Raw genomic sequence first — 25,452 nt, forward strand, 5'->3', positions numbered from 1 at the left:
TACCATTCGCTCCCCGTAATTGAAAAGCTCCTTAAGGTACAAATATACTTAATCAAGTTAACAATTAAAAATTGTGATTTTAAACATTTGAATGAACATATTATTATTTTGGGGGCATATGTGAGATAGTTATAAGCTTTAGGTGATTTAAATAGCACCGAATTAATCGCGTTCTTTTACGTATTTTTCAAAAATTTTGGGAAAATTTGTAATCACACTAATTAAACGAGAATTTGTAGTTTGATTGATCACCAGCTTTATAAATGGGCGTAAAAACATTCAGGGACAGTGCTCGATGTAAATATAAGATCGACAATATGTATTAATAAATTATTGATATACGGGCAAATTTTTTTTATGGTTTCAGTTTGTTTTCCATTATAACCAAGCGAGCAGTTGTTTATGAATCAATTTATAAGTTCAATAATTTCATTTATACAAACAGATGTTAAAAACATTGAATTCAGTGATCTATACTTTAGTTTGAAAATATTGCTTGGTGATTTTTTTACTGGCCATAGTTTTTCCTACATTAACAAATTTGTTGCAGAATTCAGCCATTGGTTTTTTGTCAGTAAAGGGCAGATTATTATCATCCTGAATATTTATGTTTCTAGATTGTTCCTTGGTTTCATTAACTACATTTGAAATGATCCGGTATATCTTTTTGGAATCATGTGGATGAGAATTTATTTAGTTCTTGTAATAGTCAAAATTTTGTTTATTATTTATTTTATTTAGATTGTTTCTATAATTTATATAAACACTCTTATTTTTCAAAATATTTTTCTTAAAAAGTATTTTTTTATTTTATCAGTTTTTTGGTTAGTCGCTTTTTTCACAACTAATTCTATTTTATTCGTAAAATTTGGTGTTGCTGCCTCAGTATACAGAGCAAAATTATTGCTAATAGTATATTTTATAGTTGAATTTCTATAGACCAGATTTTACGTTTACGGTAAATATTGGCCTGTTTAAAAGTGATATACAAGCTAGGTCAACATTTTCCTAATAATTTATCGATTTTTCACACAAAATTCAAAATTATTCATATTTTTTATCAAAAGCTAATCTTGAAGTTAAAGGTTGTACTAACACTTAAAATATACCAAAAGTAATAATAACCAAATAAAGTAACTAATAACCAAAAGTTGACGGTAAAACCTTTTTGGCTTACCACACGCTGCCCCTAATTGAAAAGTTCCTAAAGGTACATATATATACTTTTATTTTCGAGAATGAACAATATTAATATTTTGGAGCACGTATGGGATTTACGTATTTACGAGTTTCAGTGGATTTATATAACACAGAATTACTCCGGGATGCCGCAAGCCTTATTGTAAATTTATAATGTTCGAGGAAGTAACTTAAACTTTGTGTTTATACGGGCAGATATGTTATATATATTAAACCTCATATAAATAAATAACATTTAATGTATTAAATAAATTGTCATTTTCATAATGCTAGATTGCTTACAAATCACTTTAGGAAAAGTAAATTGTTGCCATCCAAGAAGAAACTCTCCTTCAGGTTCTTGCATAAGCGAGCTTTTTAGATTATATTAACATTTTGTGATAAATATACACCAAATACTTCTAAATTCGTGATTTGTCCTTTCGTTGGCGTGACGTCAAAAGTCAGTTCGAGACATTCGGCTTCAGGCATAATGCAAACAAACATTGTGTTAATGGCTTTGAAGTTGATACATGTTTCTAATTTTAACTTTATTATCTTGTTTTTTAGTTCATGTGATAAGGTTTGAATTTTTTATATACTCACTATATAATATATTATATTCTATAAATTTGTTATATATATTGCCACGTTTTTATTTAACTTTTTTCTTATTAATTTTTTAAATTGTTCACAAAGGTACCTTCTGATTTCCATCAAAATAACCTAAATTTAACTTATCACATAAAAAAATATTTATCAATTTCAAAATATGGATGACTTATTTTGTCAATAATTTTTGCTCACTCTTTATTTAGACCTACGCATGTTACATAATAAAATTAAATATAAATATAAACTGTACAAAGCATATTAAAATACGTTAAGTTTATCAATATAAATTTTACTTAAAATACGTAGTCGTTCGTTAAGAAAAGTTAGTGATAAAAATCCTTAAAAATATCCAGGCTTGCCAACTAAATATCTAGCCAAGCATCTTTTTCTAACACATTTTTAATCACTTACATATATCAAAATGATCCTCGTACATAAAACATTACTTATCGCCTTCGGTTTTCGCTGAGTTATTTTAAACTATAACTTTTTTCTTCCTGGATCCTTAAGAACAAAAGTTTTGGCAAGCATCCTTATAGACGTACTGGTATACAGGGGCGCTATGTATTAATATGGCTTAAGTGCATCTACTTTTTATTAAATATCCGTCGCAAGGCTGAAATAATAAACCATTAACGTTTTTGTTTAATTAATGATATTTGAATTATAAAAATACTACTCTTATTAAACGTTCACGCCTTATTTACACAAAAAGATAAAATTTCGCTTAACTAACAAGTGACCTCACTTTTCATAACATTCAATGGGCGGCGTCTCGGTACAAATTTCATAATTAAATATTTCATAATTTAATTTAATTGACTGCGACTACCAGATTTAGCTTTTGCTGATTTTTTATAATGGTATCTAAAAAGTAATATTAATGTTAATAGAAGGAGACCAAATTTTAATTTTAAGATAAATATTGGCCAGTTAAGTATTAGTTTAACCCTTAACCACTAACATGCAATTTTTGTAACGATGCCATTAACGTAACGTCCCTCAGACGTTGCTCATTGTAAATCAGTATTTTGGTTCAAAACTTTTTTTTAAATAAATTGCTTACATGGTTGTTAAGAACTGTCTTTACTTATACTAATATAAGCAAAGCTAATAATAATATTTTTTTACACAAATTTAAAAAAAAAAATTTTGATTGTTCATTCTAGGTTAAAGCGAACAAATTTTATTTTTACATTCTTCAAAACCCTGAAAGTAATTTTTTTTTCAAATAAACAAAACAAGTAGATAAAGAAATAAAAAAAGTAATAAGGATAAATTAAAAACAAAACGATTCAAAATAAGATTTTTTGGAGCCATTCACTACACAATTTTTTACTGCATTCTAGGCATATAGGTTTTGGACAGCTGTAATAAACATAGGCAGTTTTTATTTTAACTAAACGATCGATGCTATTTTCTGAAAAAATTTCGGGTTCACTCAAACCTAAGATATCGCAGAGAATCTTTGATGTGCCGCGAATAGTCCGTGTGCCAACGCTGCTTGTATAGTCATATGGTATGCATATTTAAATCGCAAACTTTTATGTGGAAAGAGTCATAAAGTAATATTCTAAGCAATATTTAATAATTTCATTATATAAATAAATGTTTTAATTTTTTTTAATTTATACGTTTGATTCGTAAAATTGGACTACACACGCCCACGTACTATTTTGTAAACGTCTGACCTCAGTTCCAGCCACTCAAGCGTGAAAAGTTGCACAGGTCCGGCATTAAAATCTATTTGTATTTAAAATTTCATTATTCGAGATTTCTGGGTTTAGTTTTATAAAGTTAGAAATTTAGGATAGTTGATAGCAAGATAATATTTAATTTAAAGGTAAGATTTAAGTACGTAAAATCAGTTTAACCAAAAATTTTAATTTAATAAGTTTAGTTTTTAGCGCCGTCAGTGGATTAAGGCATTAAAGATTTACTTTTTGGCACACAAGGGTAAAATGTTTTGGTTTGTCTTAAAATTTTATATATTTCCTTTTTTAGAGTATTAAGATTTATTTTTATTTGGTGGTTATTACTAACGGGTTTACTATTGCTTTTTTTAAAATTTATACATATTATGATATAGTATTATAATAACTTACTCGTGAAAACCCCATATCTATATTTAGTACGAACATCTTTTCACGAAAAGTATTTATGTAGTCAGAAAAGTGGAAGTATATTTTTTAAAATAAACTTTTACATTAAAAACCATCTATCTGTCTATGGTTTAAGTAACTTTTAAAGGCGATAGACCCATCCTTAGAAAGACCTCTTTAAAAACACGACAAAAGTATTACAAAAACAGCCCAAAAATTTATCTGGGTACGGCCCCGTAATCCTCAAAATTAGTGGGATAGAAAAAGATACACAATCACTTGCACAGCCTAAAGTGGGAATCGCCAGAACGCAGATGTTTTATCTTTGTTTAATAGACTGACTAAAAAGAGGTGAGAAGTCTGTGAGTGTTTAAAATGTTTTGTAAGATGCTTGGATTTTAGTCCGCGTTCAATTTTTTGATATTATTTTCTTGTGATATCATTTTCCTTCTAAAAATTGACATTTTCGAGAGAAAAATAGAAAATAGTGTAAAACATGGGGTTTTACGTATATTTAAAAGATTTCATAGATAAATTATATAAAACTTGTATATGTATATTATGCGATAATAAATACGATATAGGCGCACGGATTAAAGCAATAGCTAAAGCAAATGCAAGTTTTTTGAAAAAATCTGCTGTTCCTATTTTGATATATTCCTTATATAATTGATGCATATTATATAAGCGTTAACCGTGATAATGTTAAAAATCCTAAAAAATATGACTGCATGAGAATTTTGAACATTTTTCGTCTAACGCATCTACCCCACCTTTAGTACAATTATAATATGATATGATTTCTTGTTTTCCATTTATTGAATCTTGACATTTTAAGTAGTGCATGGAAGAGAGAAGGATAGTTGCTTTGTTTTTTCGGAACATTTTATACTAATGTCATTTCCTTAACAAATGTATAAAGCGCAGATCCTACTTTTTACGCTTTCTGTTAGCTTGAAATTGGACAGGTATTTCACGTTTATTTCTCCTCAATGTTTCACATCACTTATGTGACACATTAAAACATTATTTCTCCGCAATTGTGCTAATTTAACAGAGGTGAACCAATTATCAAAAGGTATTTCCATTGGTATTGAATAGCGGCTGAGCAGGAAAATAATTATTACGTGCGTCGGTAAGACACATGATTTTGAAATAGAAATGTCCATTTTTCTCTAAGAGACCAAACGAAAACAAAACAGGTAGGTACAGGTAAAGGTAAAGGTAAGAACACAAAGTCACTTTACACTGTTGTAATGTGATCTGTGTAGGTCTAGGCCTAATGATGCTCCGATAGGAGCGAAACACGTGTAGCTTTTAAAAAAATATATGGATTTGATAAGACCGTGACTTTGTATTCTTACCTTTGTTTTGAGATAATTTTGATATCATATTTTGTTGGTTTCAAACGAAATGACGAGCATCTCGTTGATGCATCCTGATGATCCAATAGAATAACAAGCTTGACAATTCTGAACCAATAATTGAAATACTTCAGAAATTGGAGCAGTAGGATCTGTCTGCTTTATTACTAACCTGTCATCAAACCTTTACCAAAATTCGAATCTTCCTTTGGTCAATATACATCGAACTATTTCCCTTCCTGTACCATTAGTTTTAAAACGGGGTTTCTTTATTCTCGTTGTTTAATTTGAATATGGCTGTAAAAGGAAGAAGTCCCAAAAATGCGTTCAGTTCGATTTCGTCGATATTTTTGACTGTCGGCGAGTTTTGATTTTTATATTTTGATCGAAGTTTATTTATTTTATGTATTGTTCATTGAATTATTATCTCACGGATGTTATCGGTAAACAGCAACTTCCAAACTGAAAGAGGATCTGCAGTCGGACCTGTTCTCAACTCCAGAATTATATATTCTTCTGCGTACTGCTTCTTGATATCAAAGGTTCCGTAGTCCATTTGTATCTATTTTTCCATAAAGGTTTTTGCTAGCCTTCTAACCTAATCTTCTCCTTCTACTACTTGATTAGTACTAGATCCTATGTCCCCCTCCTCCATTCTGTTTTCTTCTGTGTCGATAGATCTAAATATATAACATATTTATCGTTTTCTATCAGTCCTACCTTCTTCAGATTTCGTATCATAATCACTCTGTATAACAAAATCTTCATCACATTGTTCTTCAAAGTCGCTTAAATCAGTATCAATTTCGTCATACCATTTTTGTAACTGCTCATCATAATTATGATCAACCAGGCACTGATTTGGAACTACTTGGTTTAGGATCCATTAGATTTAAATAGTCTCACAAATATTAACGTGACGTCCGCCAGACGGATTGCAATCTTTTGCAGCCACTAAAAAACAAATACAACGCTCTCCGACTAATTCCCTTTGTGGATTAATCAAGCAATAAAAATATTCCTTTATGTCGCTATAGCAAGTTTTACTTTCAAAAATTCATTATTTAGTCCACCCATTTTATTCCCTACTTAAATCTGACAAACATATTAATTTAAACGCTTGACTATACTATTTGTCTTTTGACAGATAAATATTTGTTCATAAATAAAACTGTCGAAATAGGACTTTTCAAGAAAATATTTAATAAACAATCGAAAAAAACGCTTATGTATTTTTAAAAATCCCGCCATTCGTGTGACCTCCTAAATAGTTTAGACACAGGTCGCAGGGAGGCGCCACCAGCTTTTAAAGTTTGGCTAGTTCTTCGGAAGTTGCCAATCTATTTATATATTAGTATATTATTCATGGATCAAGCAACGATGTACTTAAAAGTAAGTGTATGGTTCACCTTAAAACACAAGGTGGGGAATAGTTATGACCAGGCAAAGAATTGCGCAGGTCTTCCAGACGCAGATGTCACGTTGGCACTTAAGGGTTAAAACTGGTATACGCGCTAGGCCAAGATTATCTTAATAATTAAACGGGGTTTCACATAAAAGTCAAAGTCGCATTTTTTGCAAAAAACTAATATTATAATTAAGAGTTATATTATGACAACTAAAAACCTGCACACATTTGTAAATCTATAAACCTAAATTGATAAACTGAAAATCTTGTTACCGGAAGCAGCTTTTCCTAATAAATGGAAAGGATTTAGGAAATTAGGCTTAGGCAATTAATAACCAAAAGTTGATGATAAAACCTTTTCGGCTTACCGCTCGCTCCCCCTAATTGAAAAGTTCCTTAAGGGACAAATATAATTTAAAAAATAACAATAAAAAATTGGGATTTTAAATAGGTGAATGAACATATTATTATTTTGGGCGCATATGTGATTTAGTTGTCACTTTTGAATAATTTATATAACACCGATTTAATCGGGAATAACGCAAGCCTAATATTAGTTTGTGTTATATGAGAAAGCAACTTAAACTTTGTCTCTATTCGGGCACATGTGAGATATATATTATAACCCCCATATAAATAAAAAACAATTACTGAATTAAGTGAATTGTCACTTTCGACATGTTAAAATGCTCACCGATCAGCTAAGGGAGAACAGTTGAAGTTAAACCTCAATTTGCTATTTCCCTAAATTTCAAGTGGCAAGTTTCTTGTTATGGCAACTTCGGAGGAGATACGGCCTGTAAATCACTGCAAGTTTCCTAATAAAACATAGATTGTGGCTGGGACGTTTAACAGACAAATTAAATTTGTTGCCGGTCATGAAGAACCTCTAAATTGTTCAACGTAATTAGGTAATTGGTTAAAAATATAAAGAATTTTAATTTATTATTATAAAATACAATTAGAAAGATATTTATTTAGATCATAACCAGTAGCGAGTAACTGTATGCTAGCCTAATCAATTATTGATAGTGTATAACTCAAAACTTAGCAAAGACTGGAAGTTAAAGGTTATTCTTTAATTGATTGCAGATATTTAGTTTTGGCAGTTAAATTAAAATACCAACTCACATATGAAATAATGATTTTTTTTAAATTATATTGTACTATAACTTTCCTTTGATCTTATGAATAAACTTCCGATTTTTTGTAATACGCATTTACCTGTCAAAAAAAAATACTCGATTCTGTAAACTAAAATCAGCTGCAAATAAAACTGTCTAACTGAAAGCAAATCAAAGTAGTTAACATATATTTAATCGATGTATGTATTTATTGCAACACGATTCTCATTAATGTTGTTTTTATAGTTTGTTTATAACATTTATGTTACACGAAATCAAAATCTAATAGCTTAAATAAAAAAGGTATTGATATGGATCTATTAAAGCACCTAAATAGGTTACCTGTACATACCCAATAATTTCGTTGGAACTTTAAATCAAATTGAATGTGAAAAGGCTAAAAGGCAAGAAAAAACTGGCAGAAATGTATAACGGAACGTCCAATCGATCCCATATTTTGTGGAGTGTGTGCTTGCCTAGTCAAAAATAAATTTCTCCTCTCAGCGGCCAGTACGAGTGGGAATTTGAAGAACCGCTGAAACATAGTTGTTTAAGCTATTGTTATATTTCAACATCCAATAAATATTTTGAAAAGTTATATTTAGTTGTTTGAACATAAATGTTATCTTATTTACAGTTCACTATACCTTTTGCTTTTTTGGCAAAGCTTTGAGCAAAGTTCTTTATTTTACAAAGCAAGCAAGAATTCTTAATTTATTACCATAAAGATGAATGACTGTTTTAAGCTGGATTAAAAAGTAATTATAAGATCATCATTAATTATAATCGCCAATTTTATGATTAATTGTTTTGTGGCATATATAGCACCCTTGAGTCGATTTAAATTTTTTCTCAGAGTTTTTAACTTTTTCTCTGTACTTTTTGTGAAATGACCTAGGTTAGGTTGATAACACACTGGTGGACACCTGCCCGTGTTAACAAAATATCATCTGAACGTCTCTCAATAAATATTATCTTATTATCTTATTAGAATCTATATTACAAAAGCATCTTTTAGGGCCACAAATACACCAATTACTCGTATAACTTACCTGTATTCCTGTCATTTCTCCATGTTGCAATACAGAACATTATTTAAGCACATACTCTTGCTTCTAAAATGTTAATAAATACTGTTTTCTTAAATACTTTAAACGCTGACTTTAATAGTCGCGGATATACGAGCTGTTCTCAAGCATTCGGGAATCATCTTGTCCGTCGCTTAGACCCGAAGGTGCGACAAAAATGAAGCGAGCGGCGACTACACCTCGTGACATCTTGGGACACATGTAAAAAATTTGCGAATACTCCGAAACAATGGTCTACTTAATATACAGGGTGGCCATTTGAAAACGATACAGAGCCTATTTTGGTTCCCTCAGAACATTTGCGAAAAAATCCTCGGACCCGTCAATTTTTGATTCAAGGAGGAACCATTTTTTTGCTAGTTTCGCCCCCCTGAGTGCAAAGCCCTTCCGGGGGTGACAAGGGCCCCCAAAATTTTAAATGAAACGGGGGGTCGAGTGATACCTTATTTTGAAGGTATTTTTATGTGGATTATAACCCTAAAGTTTTAAATCGTTACTATTTGCCTAGTCGATATAGGGGCTAATAAAAGTTACAAAAACATGTCAACATTTTTTATGAAAAAAAATGCTTGTAAATTTAGCAGTTTAATAAATACAAAAAATTTTGTTCTCCTACATTGTGAACCGTACTTTCTGTTGTTTTTTTTTAATACCCGTAGGTATCTATGCCAATTTTGCAAGGGAACTCTTGGTTATAGTTGAGACTGTTATTATAGCAACATTTTGAAGTTTAATAGTGGTTGTTAATTACTGCTATCAGATCATAGTGTGTCAAATGCCAATGCCGCCAATGATCGACACTTTCTATTTAATGTATGTTTTTCTGACGAATGCTCCTTTTTCCTAAACGGTACTGTGAATCGTCACAACTGTCACTATTGGGCTGATTCAAATTCCAGAATATTTCGCGAGGTGCATACACAACATCTTGAAAAATTAAATGTTTGGGCTGGCATTTTTGGTAAACATATCGTAGGCCCCCTTTTTTTACCTAGCAATTTAACAGGAGAGATGCACCTGGAGTTATTAGAAAATACAATTCATGCAGCATTAGTGAAAATACTAGAAAATAAGAACGAGTACTTGGAAAATCGTCTAGTATTTCAGCAAGATGGAGCGCCACCCCACTATGCTGCAAGGGTTCGTCAATATTTGGACCAAACGTTTCCAGGACAATGGATTAGAAGAAGAGGAGCTATTGAATGGCCTCCTCGTTCCCCGGACTTAAGCCCGTTAGATTTTTTTTTTATGGGGCCATTTAAAAACTAAAATTTATGCTAGTCAGCCAACATCGCTAGACCATTTGCGACAAAGAATAATTGATGAATGTCGTCAAATCACCCCAGAAATTTTGCAAAATGTATGGGAAAGGTTTGAATAAAACCTGTATTATAGTATGGAAATCGAAGGCCAACATTTTGAACATTTACTTGATTGATTTTATCTTTAAGCCCTTTATTTAAAATTATACTTTTTAACATTTTTTTGTAACTTTTATTAGCCCCTGTATCGACTAGGCAAATAGTAACTATTTAAAACTTTAGGGTTATAATCCACATAAAAATATCTTCAAAATAAGGTATCACTCGACCCCCCGTTCCATTTAAAATTTTGGGGGCCCTTGTCACCCCCGCTTGGGCTTTGCCCTCAGGGGGGGAAACTAGCAAAAAAATGTTTCCCTCTTGAATCAAAAATTGACGGGTCCGAGAATTTTTTCGCAAATGTTCTGAGGGACCAAAAATAGGCTCTGTTTCGTTTTTAAATAGCCACCCTGTATAAAGAGCTTTAGTTGCTAGAATAGATGAGTCTTAATATTGGGGCGACTTTTAAATTGAAATAAATACTATGAAATAAATACAGTGTAAATAAGTGCTTCTAGTAGTATTAAGGCATTAAATTTAGTGTGTAGGTGTAGATGGGAAAGCACCTTTTTTTGCAATAAATTATTCTCACTTAATTCGGATACTATCTAAACGGTATTTTTTTCCAAAAAAAAATATTTATTGACACCTCAGTACTCACAATTTAATGAGAATTTAGAATTTAAAAGTTTGCGAGTAAATCTCTAGCATTAAACTTATTAGACATATTTTGAACCAAAAATGTTAGGGTTTGTCTAAAACAAGCCGCCTTAACTGTTTTTTTACGATTATAATTTTGGAGAATTTATCAACAAATCAATAAACATTAAAGTGTTTTGAAAATAATCTGTAATGTCTCAAATTTGTTTCTTTCTTGGTTGAATTTTAATAACCTCTCTAAGAGAGTTTTCATAATAATAATTTATCATTTATTATATTAAGAAAAAGTCTGAAAGTTGTAATATCCCCATTAGTTATTCATTATGATTGATTAACTAATAAATGATTCCTTACTGGGAATTACTTACTTTAACTACTTGTATGATAACTAATAATAACCACACTATCACCATAACCACACTTGCTAAAGAGAGCCATTATATGCAGTGAACTATTTTTTAATTAAATTATATTAGAACGTTATAAATATTCATTTATCTAAACTTTTGACTTTTTTTTAAATTTTTTGTACTAAAACTATGTATTATACGTATATAGTTTGAACACGTTCAATTTTTCTTTTATTTGCAAAAATTAATAGTATGTATTTATGTATTTATATATTTTCTATATTGTGATCTTTTGTTGTTTTTTTTGTATGTTTTTTATTATATTATTACTTTGTTTCGTTTTATTATGTAAACAACTCTCTATTCAGCCAAGGATTTAAAAGAAATAAATTAAATCGTAAAATAAAAACAATATAAGAAATTAGATTAACGTTAATGATAAAATATACGATCCTAAAAGACAAGCACATGTCAATTAATGAATTGTTTGACTATGTATGTTTTGAGTGAAAAATATCAATAATGTTATCCGCAGTGATAATATTTAGACCGATCCACATCTTAGAGCTGATATGCGGAAAAACCCAAATAAAAATTTTCCAAAAAGACGAATTTATCGATTGTATATACTTTAAATGAATTAAATATTTACATTTTTATTTTGGTACTTTTTAATTTTTTTTAAATTTTTGCATGGTTGCAATAAATTAAGATTTTTGGTTATAAAAAGCTTCTCGCTTTGGCTATTTCACTTATCGTGGTCACTGCACTGTCATTTTTATTTATTATATTTATTTAAATCAGACACTTTTCACAGGCGTTTTTTTCATGTCATATACAGGGTCCGGCAAAATGATCTCCCACATTTTGATTTTTAATAAAAACGCCAATGTAAATGCTATTAATTTTTTATTTTTATTAACTAAAAATATATGGTATGCCATTTTGTTTTTATTAAGTTTTGAAAATTACAGAGTCCAAGTGGCGACCATTTCTTTCGACACACAATCGAAGCTGATTTCTGAAAGTTTCCATTACTCCAGCAGTAATTTGAGGCGATATTCCTGTAATTTCTTGGCGTAATGCTGCTTTCAATTCGTCAATGGTTCGGGGATGATGTTGAAAAACCTTCTCTTTCAGGTAGCCCCAAAGGAAAAAGTCGCATGGGGCAAGATCGGGTGAACGCGCGGGCCACCCAACGTCTCCACGTAACGAGATTACGCGTCCTGGAAACATTTCCCTTAACAGGTCCGTTGTCCTTCTTGCCGTATGAGCTGTAGCCCCATCCTATTAAAACCACACATCCGGATGTTCAAGTTCCCTAAGTTTTGGTTCCAAAAAATTACGTAGTATGTCGACATATCGATCAGCAGTTACGGTAACTGTTACGCCTTTTTCTTTAAAAAAATAGGGACTCCAAACACTAAAAGAACCAACAGCACACCAAACGGTAACACGTTGGCTGTGAACTGGCCTTCCATGGAGCTGCCGCGGATTTTCTGGTGCCCAGTAACGAAAATTCTGCTTGTTTACACAGCCAAACAAATGGAAATGAGCCTCGTCACTCGTTATTAAAAGCGCATTTTGTGGGACGTTTTGAAGAATATCATTGGAACATTCTCGGCGATTTTCCCAGTCCCGTTCTTGCTCTTGCACGATCATCATTTTGTATGGGTAGAACTTCAGATCGGTGTGCAAAATTCTTCTCACAGATCGATCTGACAAACGCAAAGCAGAAGCATGTTTAACAGCTGAACGTCTAGGAGATCGTTCAACTGCTTCTCTTACAGCTGCAATGTTTTCAGGTGTCCGAAAATTTCTGGGCCTACCAGTTGATTTTTTTTTAAGGCTGTAGCTCTAAAATTTGAAACCCACAACAGTATTGTTTTGCGATCTGGATCATGTCTACCAAGCGCGAAGTGAGTACAAAAATTTCTTTGTGTCGTAATCACAGATTCGTTACTTTTGAAAAATATTTCGATAACTAAGGCACGATGCTCGCCCGTCCAGTTCGGGCGCAAAATGCGGGAGATTTTTGCCGGACCCTGTACAATAACTTAATATTTATTCTGGCCCCGCTTGATTGTTTGTTTTATAAAATTGGCATATTTATGACCTCAAAACATATATCCAGCAAGTAATAGAATATTAATCCATATGGATCGTACAGAATAAAACTGACACTTTTTAATAGGAATTAATCCAATTAGTGCAGGAACTATGTTAAAGTCAGATGTTTTTCTCACTACTGTTGTATACTAGCAAAGAAGCTATAGAGAAAATATGGCAAAATGGATCCTACACTTAAAAACAGCAATAAAACATTATAATTGTATTCCTCTTTCGCGCAAAGCTCATGACACGTGGTCCTGCAAACATAGAAATTGATACAAGCTTCTCTGGAATCAAGACCTATTCCTCTTAATCCATAGTTATTTAAATTTTTCTTAAAGAATGTCATTTAAAATGGTGTCAAAGGCTTTAGCTGAACCAACAAATATTACAAAGGGTCTTTTATTTCTATTATTAGAACTATAAATATGAATGATAAAATATTCGACTCTTGCATTGGACTTATAACAGTCTCTACTCAAAAATATAAACACAAATGTGTTATTATGATATAGTTACATGTTTCAAACAGAAAGATCTTCTTTCTCAGTTTCTGATTGATTTCTGTTACGTTTTATTACGTTACGTACTAAAACATTTGCTTTGTCAGATATTTATTCAAAAAGGCTTGTGCAGAACATGTCAGATATTCAAAAGCACTTTTTACATTACTTTAATCTAAGGTTTTTATATTTCTTGCTTTTAATAATCATTAAGTTCTAGCTGCACAAGGTTTTGCATCGAGTCCAATACAAAATCCGTTTGGGGAATAAAGAACTTTAGCTCTTCATACACTAATAATATAAATACCTTTGCGACTTATTTCTAATCCTTAGTTTTATTGTTTTCATGAGAAATTTGGGATTATTTAAAGAACCAGATATCTGCTTATATTAATCAAACTCAATTGTGCCTAAATATTCATTGAGACGCTTTATTACATTCATTAGATATTTAGCCAATAATGAAGAATATCATCCACATTAAATAGGATTAAAAAAAGTAAAGGAATTAAATTAAAGAGAACATGTAAAGAGGATAGATTGGCAGATATCCGATTAGATGCAGCACATAAATTCTTTAAAGTTCTTAGTTTAGTTGCAAAGTTTAAACTGATTTAAATGACTGGATTTTCGTAAAGCAAAAAACACGTGAGTTCTTTATGAACACTTTTAATTAATCCAAAGGTGGCTACATTACCTCTAATAATATACTACTGATACTCTAAAAGAAATTCTTTTTTTCAGGAACTTCGCACATTAGAATGTCGGCACTGCGGCCTCCAACGTATCAACACCCAAATCTACCATCTGTTGCCTTACTTGACCCATCTGGATCTCGGCTACAACACGATCCAGTTCCTTTACTACGACGAATTCCAAGATTTAAAACGTCTCCACACCCTAAAACTGGACGGAAACCAATTTCCAGTTATCTTGGAAAACACGTTCGTGAACCAGCAACAGTTAAAATACCTTTGCCTCGCCCGAAATCGAATAGCGAAAATACCGGACACCGCCTTGAAAAATCTCACGAATTTACTGGAGTTGGATTTAAGTTTTAATAAACTGTACAAGGCGGAAAGCGTGGCGTTTTCGCACGTGGCGAACAGCTTGCAACGGTTGGACCTGAGCGGAAACAATTTTAAATTAAACGTGGTGAAGGAGATCGTGGACGAGTTACATAAAGTGTGGGACTTGGGGGTGGCGAGGTTGAAGATTGCGGAGGTGCCTGTTGGTTTATTTCCGGATCGGATAAGGAGGTTGAATTTGTCTGGGAATAGATTGGAGGAGGTAAGGTGGAGTTAATATTGGGTGATTTTTTTTGAAGTTTTAATATACTTATCTTCAATCTATTGTTATAAAAAAACCCTTGGAGGTACTTTTGTATGTCGTTTTCTATCACCATCTTAAAAAATTGAAATTCTTAAAATAATATATTACTTAGTAATGCCCAAACTGTAACTTTATTGAGAACGCAATAGCTTCATTTAAATTTTCGACGAACGTTCAACATAATTTTTTTAAAGTTTTCGTTAGAATAACTTAAATATTATAAAACTATTACCGATAGTATTTCCATAATATAAGTCTAGATATAGACAAATATTTTCCAATATTTTTTTTAATACCTAATAAAACCAAAATTAGATCCAGCGGGTCTGCAAGATCAAGAATAGAAAGATAACCAAGATAAGAAAACCGGATTTTTAATTTTTTAGCATGTTAACGAAACTCACTTAAATTTTTAAATGATTTGAAATTCAAATAAAATGCAATAAAATTTTTGATTTCTAGGATTCATCAATTTTCGAAAATTCGAAATTTCAAAAATTCCTATAAAATTTCAATAATGCTAGGAGAAATTGAATTTAATAACAGTTTAAAAAAAAATTGCATTAGAAATCTTAGATATTTCAAAATAATTATTGAAATTTAACTGATTTTCTTTAAAATATTTAAAATGTGAAAAAATCAGTTTGCATGGTTGTGGATACATTTATTAAAAGTTTCTCATTTTTTATATTTAATAAAAGCTAAAATTCTACAAACTTTACTGGTAGATATTAATAAAACCACTGTGTCGATTTAATTTTAATGAAAACAATTTTAAATGTTAAAAATTTAATGAACTTAATTAAACTCCTCAAAATCATGTTTGTCCTTAATTGCATTTTATTTAAATTAATTTTAAAATATTTACAACTCTTAAAATATGTAAAAATCTTGTTTATCTGGGATAATTGTGATGAAAATTCTTTTTTTTTTTTAATCCTCAAATATTAATTAATATAATTGAAAAAATCGATTTTAATTAAATTAAAAAAAAATAAATCACTAAATTGAATTAGTTTTAATAAAAATAAAATTAAATGGTAACAAACTAATGAATTTCGTTGAAATCCCAACGATAAAAAATTTCATTACATTGTATGTGGTTTATTGTTTTTTAATAAAATTGATTATAAAAATTTAAAATTATTTAAAAATTAAAGTGATTTTAATTATACTACAAAAAAAATCCAGTTTGCTTGGAATAATTTTAATGAAAATATTTACTATTTTATTATTTTAAAGAAAAAAATCCATTAATATTGGCATTTTAATGAAATTTTAAAAAAATTATATTTAAAATATTTACACCTTTGATTTTTTACAATTTTAAATTTATCGTAAATTGCAGGTATTTGTAAAGGTTAATTCTAACACGATATATATACCATAAAATATTCTATTTTAAATGATTTTGTCTGCAATTTTTCTGAGCAAATATGGATACAGTTTAAAACTAAAGGTGTTCTAAGCACCATAGGTGTTTTTTATAGGCCCCCGGGTCTTACTAATATGAATGATTTTATGACTGTGTTTGAAACTAACATTTGTAGATATCTTTTGTCGTGTGACAATCTCCTCTGTCTTGGAGATTTTAATATAAAGGTAAATAACTTGGAATCTATCGATACGCAAAGGTTTCTTTCTCTACTTCAGGTATACAGCTTAAGTCAAATTATCAATGAGTTCACTCGGCCTGGCTTAGCTGGAAACGGCTCCCTCTTAGATTTGATTATATGCTCAAACATAAATTTGGTACAGAATAGTAGTGTTGATTCAAATTTTCAGGTATCAGATCATTTTGTCGTTTTATGTAAAGTACGTCTTATGATTTTCAAACCTCCACCCTTCCTATTAACTTACAGGGATTTTAAACATTTTATACATGATAATTTTTACCAAGATTTATTAAATTCTCGATTAGATGACATATTTTATATGGAAGATATTAATGCTAAAGTTGATAGGTTTAATGATTGTATACTTAATCTTTTTAATATACATGCGCCATTTAAAACGGCCAGAATTACTAAAGGAAGAAGTCCTTGGATCACAGATAATATCAAACATCTTATTTATCTTAGAAATGGGGCCTTGTCCAAGTACAAAAGACAAAAAACTGAATTAAATTGGGAACACTATCGCCAACTTCGGAACCAAGTGACAGCGGCTGTTGAAAAAAGAGAAGAAGTGCTATCTCAATAACACCTTACAAAAGGGTGACTCCAAAAATAACTGGAAGGTACTACGTCAGCTAAACAGATATTGCAAGCCTCAAAACACCATTCCTGACCACTTGGGTGACCCTGAAATCATAAATACCTTTTTTATAAATGCTGCATCTTCCAACGCGTCTAATCCAGAAATGTTGTCTTATTATCTACTAAATGCTAAGGAAGGGGTAGGAAACTTCGAGTTTCAGCTAGCAACGCTTGAAGAAGTTAAATCTACTTTATTCTCAATGAAATCTGAGGCCATTGGGACAGATGGTATAGGCTTGTCGATGCTGCTTCACTGCTGTCCATATATTCTTCCATTTCTAGTGCATCTTGTTAATTGTTGTATTGAATCTTCAACTTTTCCCGATTCTCGGAAGTCCTCATACCTTATCCCTATTCGAAAAGTCTCTTTTCCAACTGAATTATCCGACCTTAGGCCTATTAGCATTCTCCCTGTCATCTCAAAAGTTTTAGAGAGGGTATTGGAAAGCCAAATCAGAACATACGTAAACAGATTTGATATCTTGCCGGTTATTCAGTCCGGGTTTCGAAAAGACTTCAGCTGCTCTACTGCTCTTCTAAAAGTAACTGACGATATTATACAGTCAGCTGATTGTAATGAGTTAACAATCTTGACTCTACCTGATTACGCCAAGGCCTTTGATAGGTTAAATCACCTACTATTACTGGCTATACTAAAATTCTTAGGTTTTGGGGAGAGTGCTCGCTCTCTAGTTCGGCAATATTTGACCGGTCGAACTCAGATAGTGAAGCTCAATGGGAAGCAATCCTCGGCTATGGATCTTTCTTGCGGAGTACCACAAGGGTCTATTCTTGGTCCTCTATTCTTTACCCTGTATACGTCTCAATTGTGTAAAAGTCTCAAATATTCAAAAGTCCATCTATATGCCGACGATACACAGGTTTATTTCTCTTTTCCTCCTAAAAAAATCTTAGAAGCTAATGATAAGGTATCTTACGACCTTAACATGCTAGCAAAGGCATCGGAAAATCATTGTTTGAGTTTAACCCCAAGTAAATGGAAGGTTTTTCTTTTTGGTAGGTTGCATTCCAGAGACACTTATGAGAAATTTGTTCAGATTAAATTGAATGGTCAACTAATAAATTGTAGTAATGTGGCTAGAAATCTTGGACTTTTATTAGATGTTAAGTTGAGGTTCACTGAGCACATTGATCAATGTATTAAAAAAGCTTTTATTAACCTTAAGCTACTGTATAGTCAGAGGCAGCTCCTTAATAAAAAACTAAAAAAAGTTTTATATGACAGTCTTGTATTGTTTCATTTCACTCACTGTGATGTTTTGTATGACCCCTGCCTTTTGATTAGTGATATAAAAAGAATACAGTACATTCAAAATTGTTGTGTAAGGCTAATTAATGGAATGAGAAAATTTGATAAAGGTGTGAGTGTTACGCTTGATGAGATGGCTAAATATGAGTGAACGGAGGTTACTACATAGTCTTGTTCTCTGTAATAAAATTGTCTTTAAAAAATGTCCTAATTACCTTTATCAGAAATTAAGTTTAGATATGACGCTCATGTTTTGGACTTAAGCATTTTATTACACCTCCATTTCATAAAACTGTTTTATTTGAGAGGAGCTTCAGTCACTGTATTCATCTGCAATATATAAAAATTCCTCCTAAGTTAAAGTATATTTCACCTTCTATATTTAAGCGAAAAATAAGCACTTATATTACTGATCTCTGTTAGCCTAGAGTGTTGTTAAATATCTATTCTTTAACTTATTGTAAATTTCATAAGTTGTGCATATAGGCAGTTAGAACTTAATATTTTGTAACTATGCAATTATTTAAAATACATTTTGAAATTTTTTGTAATATCTAACCTCAAGCTGATTTGTATGGTTAAGCTAGGAAGTAAGCTTCAACTTCACCATTTAGAATTTACCAATTGTAAATTTTAATAAAGACATTATTATTATTATTATTATTATTATTATTATTATTATTATTATTATTATTATTATTATTATTATTATTATTATTATTATTATTATTATTAATTTGGAGAAATTAACCTAATCACTGGAACTAGTATATTCTAAAAGCTTTTATATTAGAGGTGGGTGTAGAGTATAACATCTGATCATGTATGAAGCGCATTAGATTATGCAGTAATCTCACAATAGGGCTCATAACATGGGGGTGGCTAACAATAAAAATAATATTATCCTTTTATTGTCAACCAAATCATATGCAATGATGATAAAACAACATCACAGAGAGAAAAAATTTTAATTAAAATAAAATACATATAGTATAGAAATATCTAATTTTTACCAAATTTGCTAAAGAAGTATATTACTGCAAACTTTTCTGCAATTACACAAATAAATCAAATAAAATTTATCATATACTTCTTTGACATTACCAATTTATAGCATACTGTATAATATTTTTATTATGCCCTAAATGTTTCATCTTTTTTTAATATAATTTTGTAATTCAAAATAAATTATCATTAAATACTCATTTAGTATAATGACTCACTTCAATGTGTTTGTTATCAATTGTAATCATTTGCTTAGGCAAGTTCAATTTTCAGTTATTTAGGGTTACTATAGAGGCACTAACCTATTTATTATCACTTTTTGATTGTCAGTAGATCAGTCGAATGTTATAATCATTGGAAAACAAAATTAAATTAAAATAATCAATTTTTTTATTTATGTTTATTATAATAGGGAAGCAGCGTACAGGATCGTTATTTTGGTTTTATCCATAGTTTAAAAAATGTCCACCCTCAAAAAATTCCTATCCTAAAGAATCAATCTTGTGTATAGTAGTAATTTTATTTTTTCTAATAGTGTCTTTTTATTCGATGAAAATAACAGTCATCTTAAATTAATATTTATTTAATATTTTAAAGTCAATAAGGTCATAATAATTTCTTATCGATATTTTATCAATTAATAAAAAAATCTCTTTTAAGTCTTACAAATAATTTTTACTATAATATCAATAATCTATATTAGATTTTGAGAATGACCTTATATTGCCAATAGTTTTGGCGTAAGATAGAGGAATGAAGAATATCATAAATAATACGTCATTCAAATTCCTTCCGTTTAAGAGTTCTAACCTTCTTAATTTAATAATATTTAGGTTACTAAAAATTGGTATTAGAAAGATTTATCCTGCGTACTATATATCTAAGGAATCTATGGTAAGCTCGATTGATATTCGATACTCGATTATAAGTGAGGACGCACAAGAAAACGAACGGAGTCTAACTCTGAAAATCTCTAAAGCATCTTTTAAAAAAGCCTAACATCAAAAGTATTTTAAAAGTGACTTCAGATATGTGAGGTATAAGACTTAATTTTCTATTAAGTATGATACCTATATTATATCCTTATTTATAAAACAAATTTAAGGATATTGAGAATATTGTTATTGGAATAGTTAGAATAATCAATATACCGACCTATATACCGATTTCTACTGAAGCATGTTGAGTGATTTTTTAAAATATTTAAATCCATAGAATATAATACAATTATAATTGTATCAAGTAGCTAACCTGTTTGAGTCATCTTGTCACAATAATAAGGCGATATCACTGTAGGGTACATCTTTCAGTCATCAGTAAAAAACAGTGGTGAAAACATTGAGAGACATCGTTGATATAAATATTAAATAACAAAAGTCCTTATTGTAATGCTTGTGGTATATCAGATAACACATGAATCTCTCTAGATTAATAACCTGAGTTCTATCTATTAAATACGATTCAATTTAGCAAGAACTGATTAACCCATTATTTTTATTTAATTTAGTAACATATTTGTTGATTAATCCTGTCGAAGGCTTTAGAGCAGTCTGTGTACAAGGCATGGAATTGAAATTTGGCCAGAAAGTTAGTAAAAATTAGGAAGTTTAATTCAGTAGAATGGCCAGCAATAAAGCGAAGTTTGTGCGTCAATAAGTTGTGACTAAGGGGGGATAGTCATAACATTGCAGATAAAACTTTCTTAGAAATCTTAAGAATGGTATGTACTTATTATGCTGATAGATCTATAATTAGTCACTTGGAAATTGTCATTAGTTTTACGAAATCCAGCGGTGATGATAACAGTGATAACTTAGTCTAGATATCAGAAACTAAAATAGATATTTCTGCTAAATGTATACGTTAATTACTGGTTCATTGGGAACTGGACAAACTCTCGCTATGTATTTCAGAAAAGTAATACTATATTAAAACTATAAGCTTCTGAAAAAAACATATTTATAATAATATTGTTAATAATTTATTTCTAAATATACAAATACATATAATTTTTTAAGTGAAAAAAATTATGTGCAGTGTAAAATTATATTTTAACATAAAATATTAATATAATGAAAGTAATAGTTTATAATTGAAAGTTAGTATGGGCTTTATTATATAGTTTTTAAATTATTTTCCATATTATGAGCTAAACATTAATTATAAAAAATAAAAAAAATATCGAGAAAGAAATACATCTAAACAATGTATTCGAAAAATAATTAACTCACGTGTTGAAAAATTTGTGAAATTTTTTAGAATATTTTGTGTTTCTATTATCGTATGCTGCAGATTAAACTAATAGTACTTGCCTATTAATTATTTTAATGGTTTACAATTCGTTAAGCGCTTATTTATAAAGTTTTGTGCCTTTTTACTGAATTAACAATCCATTTTATAACAGGCTTTTTGAACAAATTATAAAAGAAAATTAATCTTTTTTTCTTTTTCCAAAAAATCCTTAGAAAAACTTCCTTACCCTAGACACTTCTTTATCATTTAAGTTCGCTCTAAACTTTTAAAAAAACTTTTAAAAACTTATTAACAGTATTATATTTAACCAAAAAAAGCTTTTAAAAGCTCCCGTCTCCCTAAATTAGTGTCGCCGCAAGCCTCGCCAACAATTAACTAATATAAACTATTATAAGACTTTCTTCCGCGATTACCCTGAAGCCAAGCCGTTAGTTTCCTTCTGTAAATCAATTTTCCTTAAAGCCAAGACGTTAACATCGATCAAACTATTCATATTTTAGCTCGAGTAAATCGTTTCATGTTTAAGACGAATTTTCCTAATTAAATAATAACTTCTTAAATTACCCATTTAGGCCCTTGAAAGATGATGAGATGATATTCGAGTTTCAGTATTACCCGGCGTGTAAAATGATTTTGCTTTTATAAATAGGAATTTTAGATAAATATTAATAAAAAAAATTACATTACACAAGAATAACACACAATTTTTTTTAATTTAGTATGTAGGTATGTTAAGTAAAGAAAATAAACAAAAAATATAAAAATGTAATGAGAAATGTTAAAAATTGAAGGTATCACGTTGAAGGACACTAACATCATCTGTCGATAGTTCATCGAAAAGCTGAAGAAGCCGTTGCTGATCTCTTTGTTTTTTGTGTCTGCCATCTAAAATATATAAAAACTAATTAATGAAAAGATCCATTTCCCCATTTACCCACTTATTTTTAACACATTATAAATAATTCCTTATTATAAATAATTCAACCAGAGTGTGTAAAATGGCTTTCGGCTCGTTATATCAAATTGGCAGAAAAAAAATTGACTATTTACAGAAGCGTTTACCTGGAAACGCTGCACCTTCACCAGACAAGAGAGGACATCATTCAAATAAACCACACACCGCTGACTTTAATTGAATTTGATGCTGCAATAAGGGAAAAAGATCAGTTAATAATCTGGTCAGATTCATGTGCAGGCCAGAATAAAAATTTTATGATGATTTGCCTATATCATCTGCTTATTGTTAAAGGATCCTTCAAAATAATTGAACATAAGTTTCCCGAAGTTGGACACTCGTTTTTGGATTCAGATCGCGACTTTGGTCGAATCGAAAAAGTTCTTAGAACACACAGCATAATTTATCTTCCGGGCCAGTGCAGAGAAATTATCAGTAAAGCCAGTAAGAATAACCACGTTGTTTATATGGAGTCACATTTTCGCCTTTTTTCTGATTTAGCCAACCAGCTAAAAGTGGTAAACAGAAAAATAAACACACTTAATGAAAAAGTTCAATTTAGAGATGCAGTAAAATGGATCAAAGTTGAAGGATTTGGTTATTATCTATACAAAGATTCATATAAAGAAGAAGCCCCATTTAAAGAAGTGTGTATAATGAAGCGCCAATTTGAAGCAGACCCCACACAACGACTTCCCCGAGCAGGAAAACTTGGTCAGCTGTCTAAGGAAAAAATTGAAAATATGAAGGAGCAATTGGCATTTGGTAAAGAAGAGTACAGATATTTCTACGAAAATGTCATTGAGAAGGAAGAACTTAAGCTACAAGAAAAAAAAGAAAGAAAAAATAAAACAGTTTTTACAGCAGAATAACATTTTTTTTGTTTGTAGTTTTGTGCTTTTATTTTTTGTGTTGGCAACAAAGAACAATAAAATATTTACTTTTTTTATATTGATAGTTTTTTTAACATAAACTTCAACGCATTTTTAAAATAAACTGGTATATTACTGTTTTCGGTATACATTTCTTGTACTTAGTACCATTATCCATATTCAGTGAGTAAGTAAATTAACAAGTGTCAGCTGAATGAAGGTGACAAGTACAACAAATTTTAGTTAATGTCTGGTTTGACAAAATTACTGTCCTTTTATTAGTTGATTGTTTAAAAGCATTTCTAAACCTTGCAAATATATTTAAAGTATTGTTTCTTACCTATCTTGACTATAGGGGATTGGGCCTTTATCCCTGTTAAGAATATTTTTTTGATTTTTGAATATTGCTAAACTTTCGTATGCATCTAATTTTGTATTGTTATTAACTGGTTTAAGTAATTTTAAGTTATCTATCCTTACAAAGTGACCTATACACTTGACTTTTCAACTCTTCCATATTTCACATGAGCCACATGTTCCTTAAATCTGACATTAATTGATCTTCTGCTTTGTCCTATGTACTTTTTATCACAATTCTTGCAATTAATCTCATAGATCCCAGACTTTTTATTGGTCTTTATTTTATCTTTTGGGTTCCAATGATGTACTCGGACTTAAATATTAATACTTTGATCGATGTTTACGTCTTGACTTTAAGGAAACTTGATTTACAGAAGGAAACTAACAGCTTAGCTTTAATCACTAGGTAATCACTGAAGAAAGTCTTATAAAAGTTTATATTACTTATCTTTTGACGAGGTTTGCAGTGACACTAACTTAGAGAGATGGGAGTTTTAAAAAAATTCTTAATAACTTTTTACAGTTAAAAACCAAACATTTTGAAAAACCAGGGCCACGTCCGTTATATATTTTTTAAATTTAAAATTGACTAAGAAATGCTTTCTTTAAAATATGACACACTATTACGTTACACTCTAAGAAACTGCGTAGTTTAATGATGTTTGATGTAACTGCTATAGTCCATTTCTTAATTCGTAGGAGCACACGAAAGGGTCGATATAAAACGGTCGTAAACCATTGGCGTCCCACTTTTCAAGTACATTAAGACCTGAATGTTTTCATTTGTTGGGTTTATTTAATAGTGCAAGAAATAGGCCAATTTTAGCCATAAATTCTTTGAATTACTTAAGTACCTAATGAACAAGTTCTTTTTAACCCTTATAAGTAGATATTGTCTAGCTAGGTAAATATGGAGGTATAAGTATTATAGGTACCTAAATTGTGCAATCTTAAATGCAAACAGGTTATATTTTATGGTATGTAATGTAGATATATCCTAAAAACTTAATTTATTTTTCAGTATTGTTGCGCATTTGTTGTAAGAATGTCAAAGTTAAGCCCCGTAGTGTGTAAAGGTGTTTTAGTTTTAGATTTTAAAGCAAGGACTATAGTACTAAACGTACATGATGCACTTATGCATCAAATGCCTCTAAGTACTGTTAGAAATCTAGTTTCTACATGTGCCAATATGACAGGCATAAGTAAAGCAACAATTTACAGACTTCTTATTAACAGAAGAAGTGAAAATCGTAAGAACTTGCCTAAGAAGAGTGTAAAGAA

General features: G+C 30.4%; 1 protein-coding gene across 1 annotated transcript in view; it reads left to right on the forward strand.

Moving 5' to 3' along the window:
• Positions 1-25,452, forward strand: part of LOC126743754 (insulin-like growth factor-binding protein complex acid labile subunit) — a 93,881-nt gene that overhangs the window by 58,779 nt on the left and 9,650 nt on the right. The window contains exon 4 of the mRNA XM_050450971.1: positions 14,611-15,156. Coding sequence (XP_050306928.1) covers positions 14,611-15,156 — 546 coding nt within the window. The remainder of the gene's footprint in view (positions 1-14,610; positions 15,157-25,452) is intronic.

The sequence above is a fragment of the Anthonomus grandis genome, chromosome 13 (assembly GCF_022605725.1).
Source record: "Anthonomus grandis grandis chromosome 13, icAntGran1.3, whole genome shotgun sequence".
Taxonomy (NCBI): Eukaryota; Metazoa; Arthropoda; class Insecta; order Coleoptera; family Curculionidae; genus Anthonomus; species Anthonomus grandis.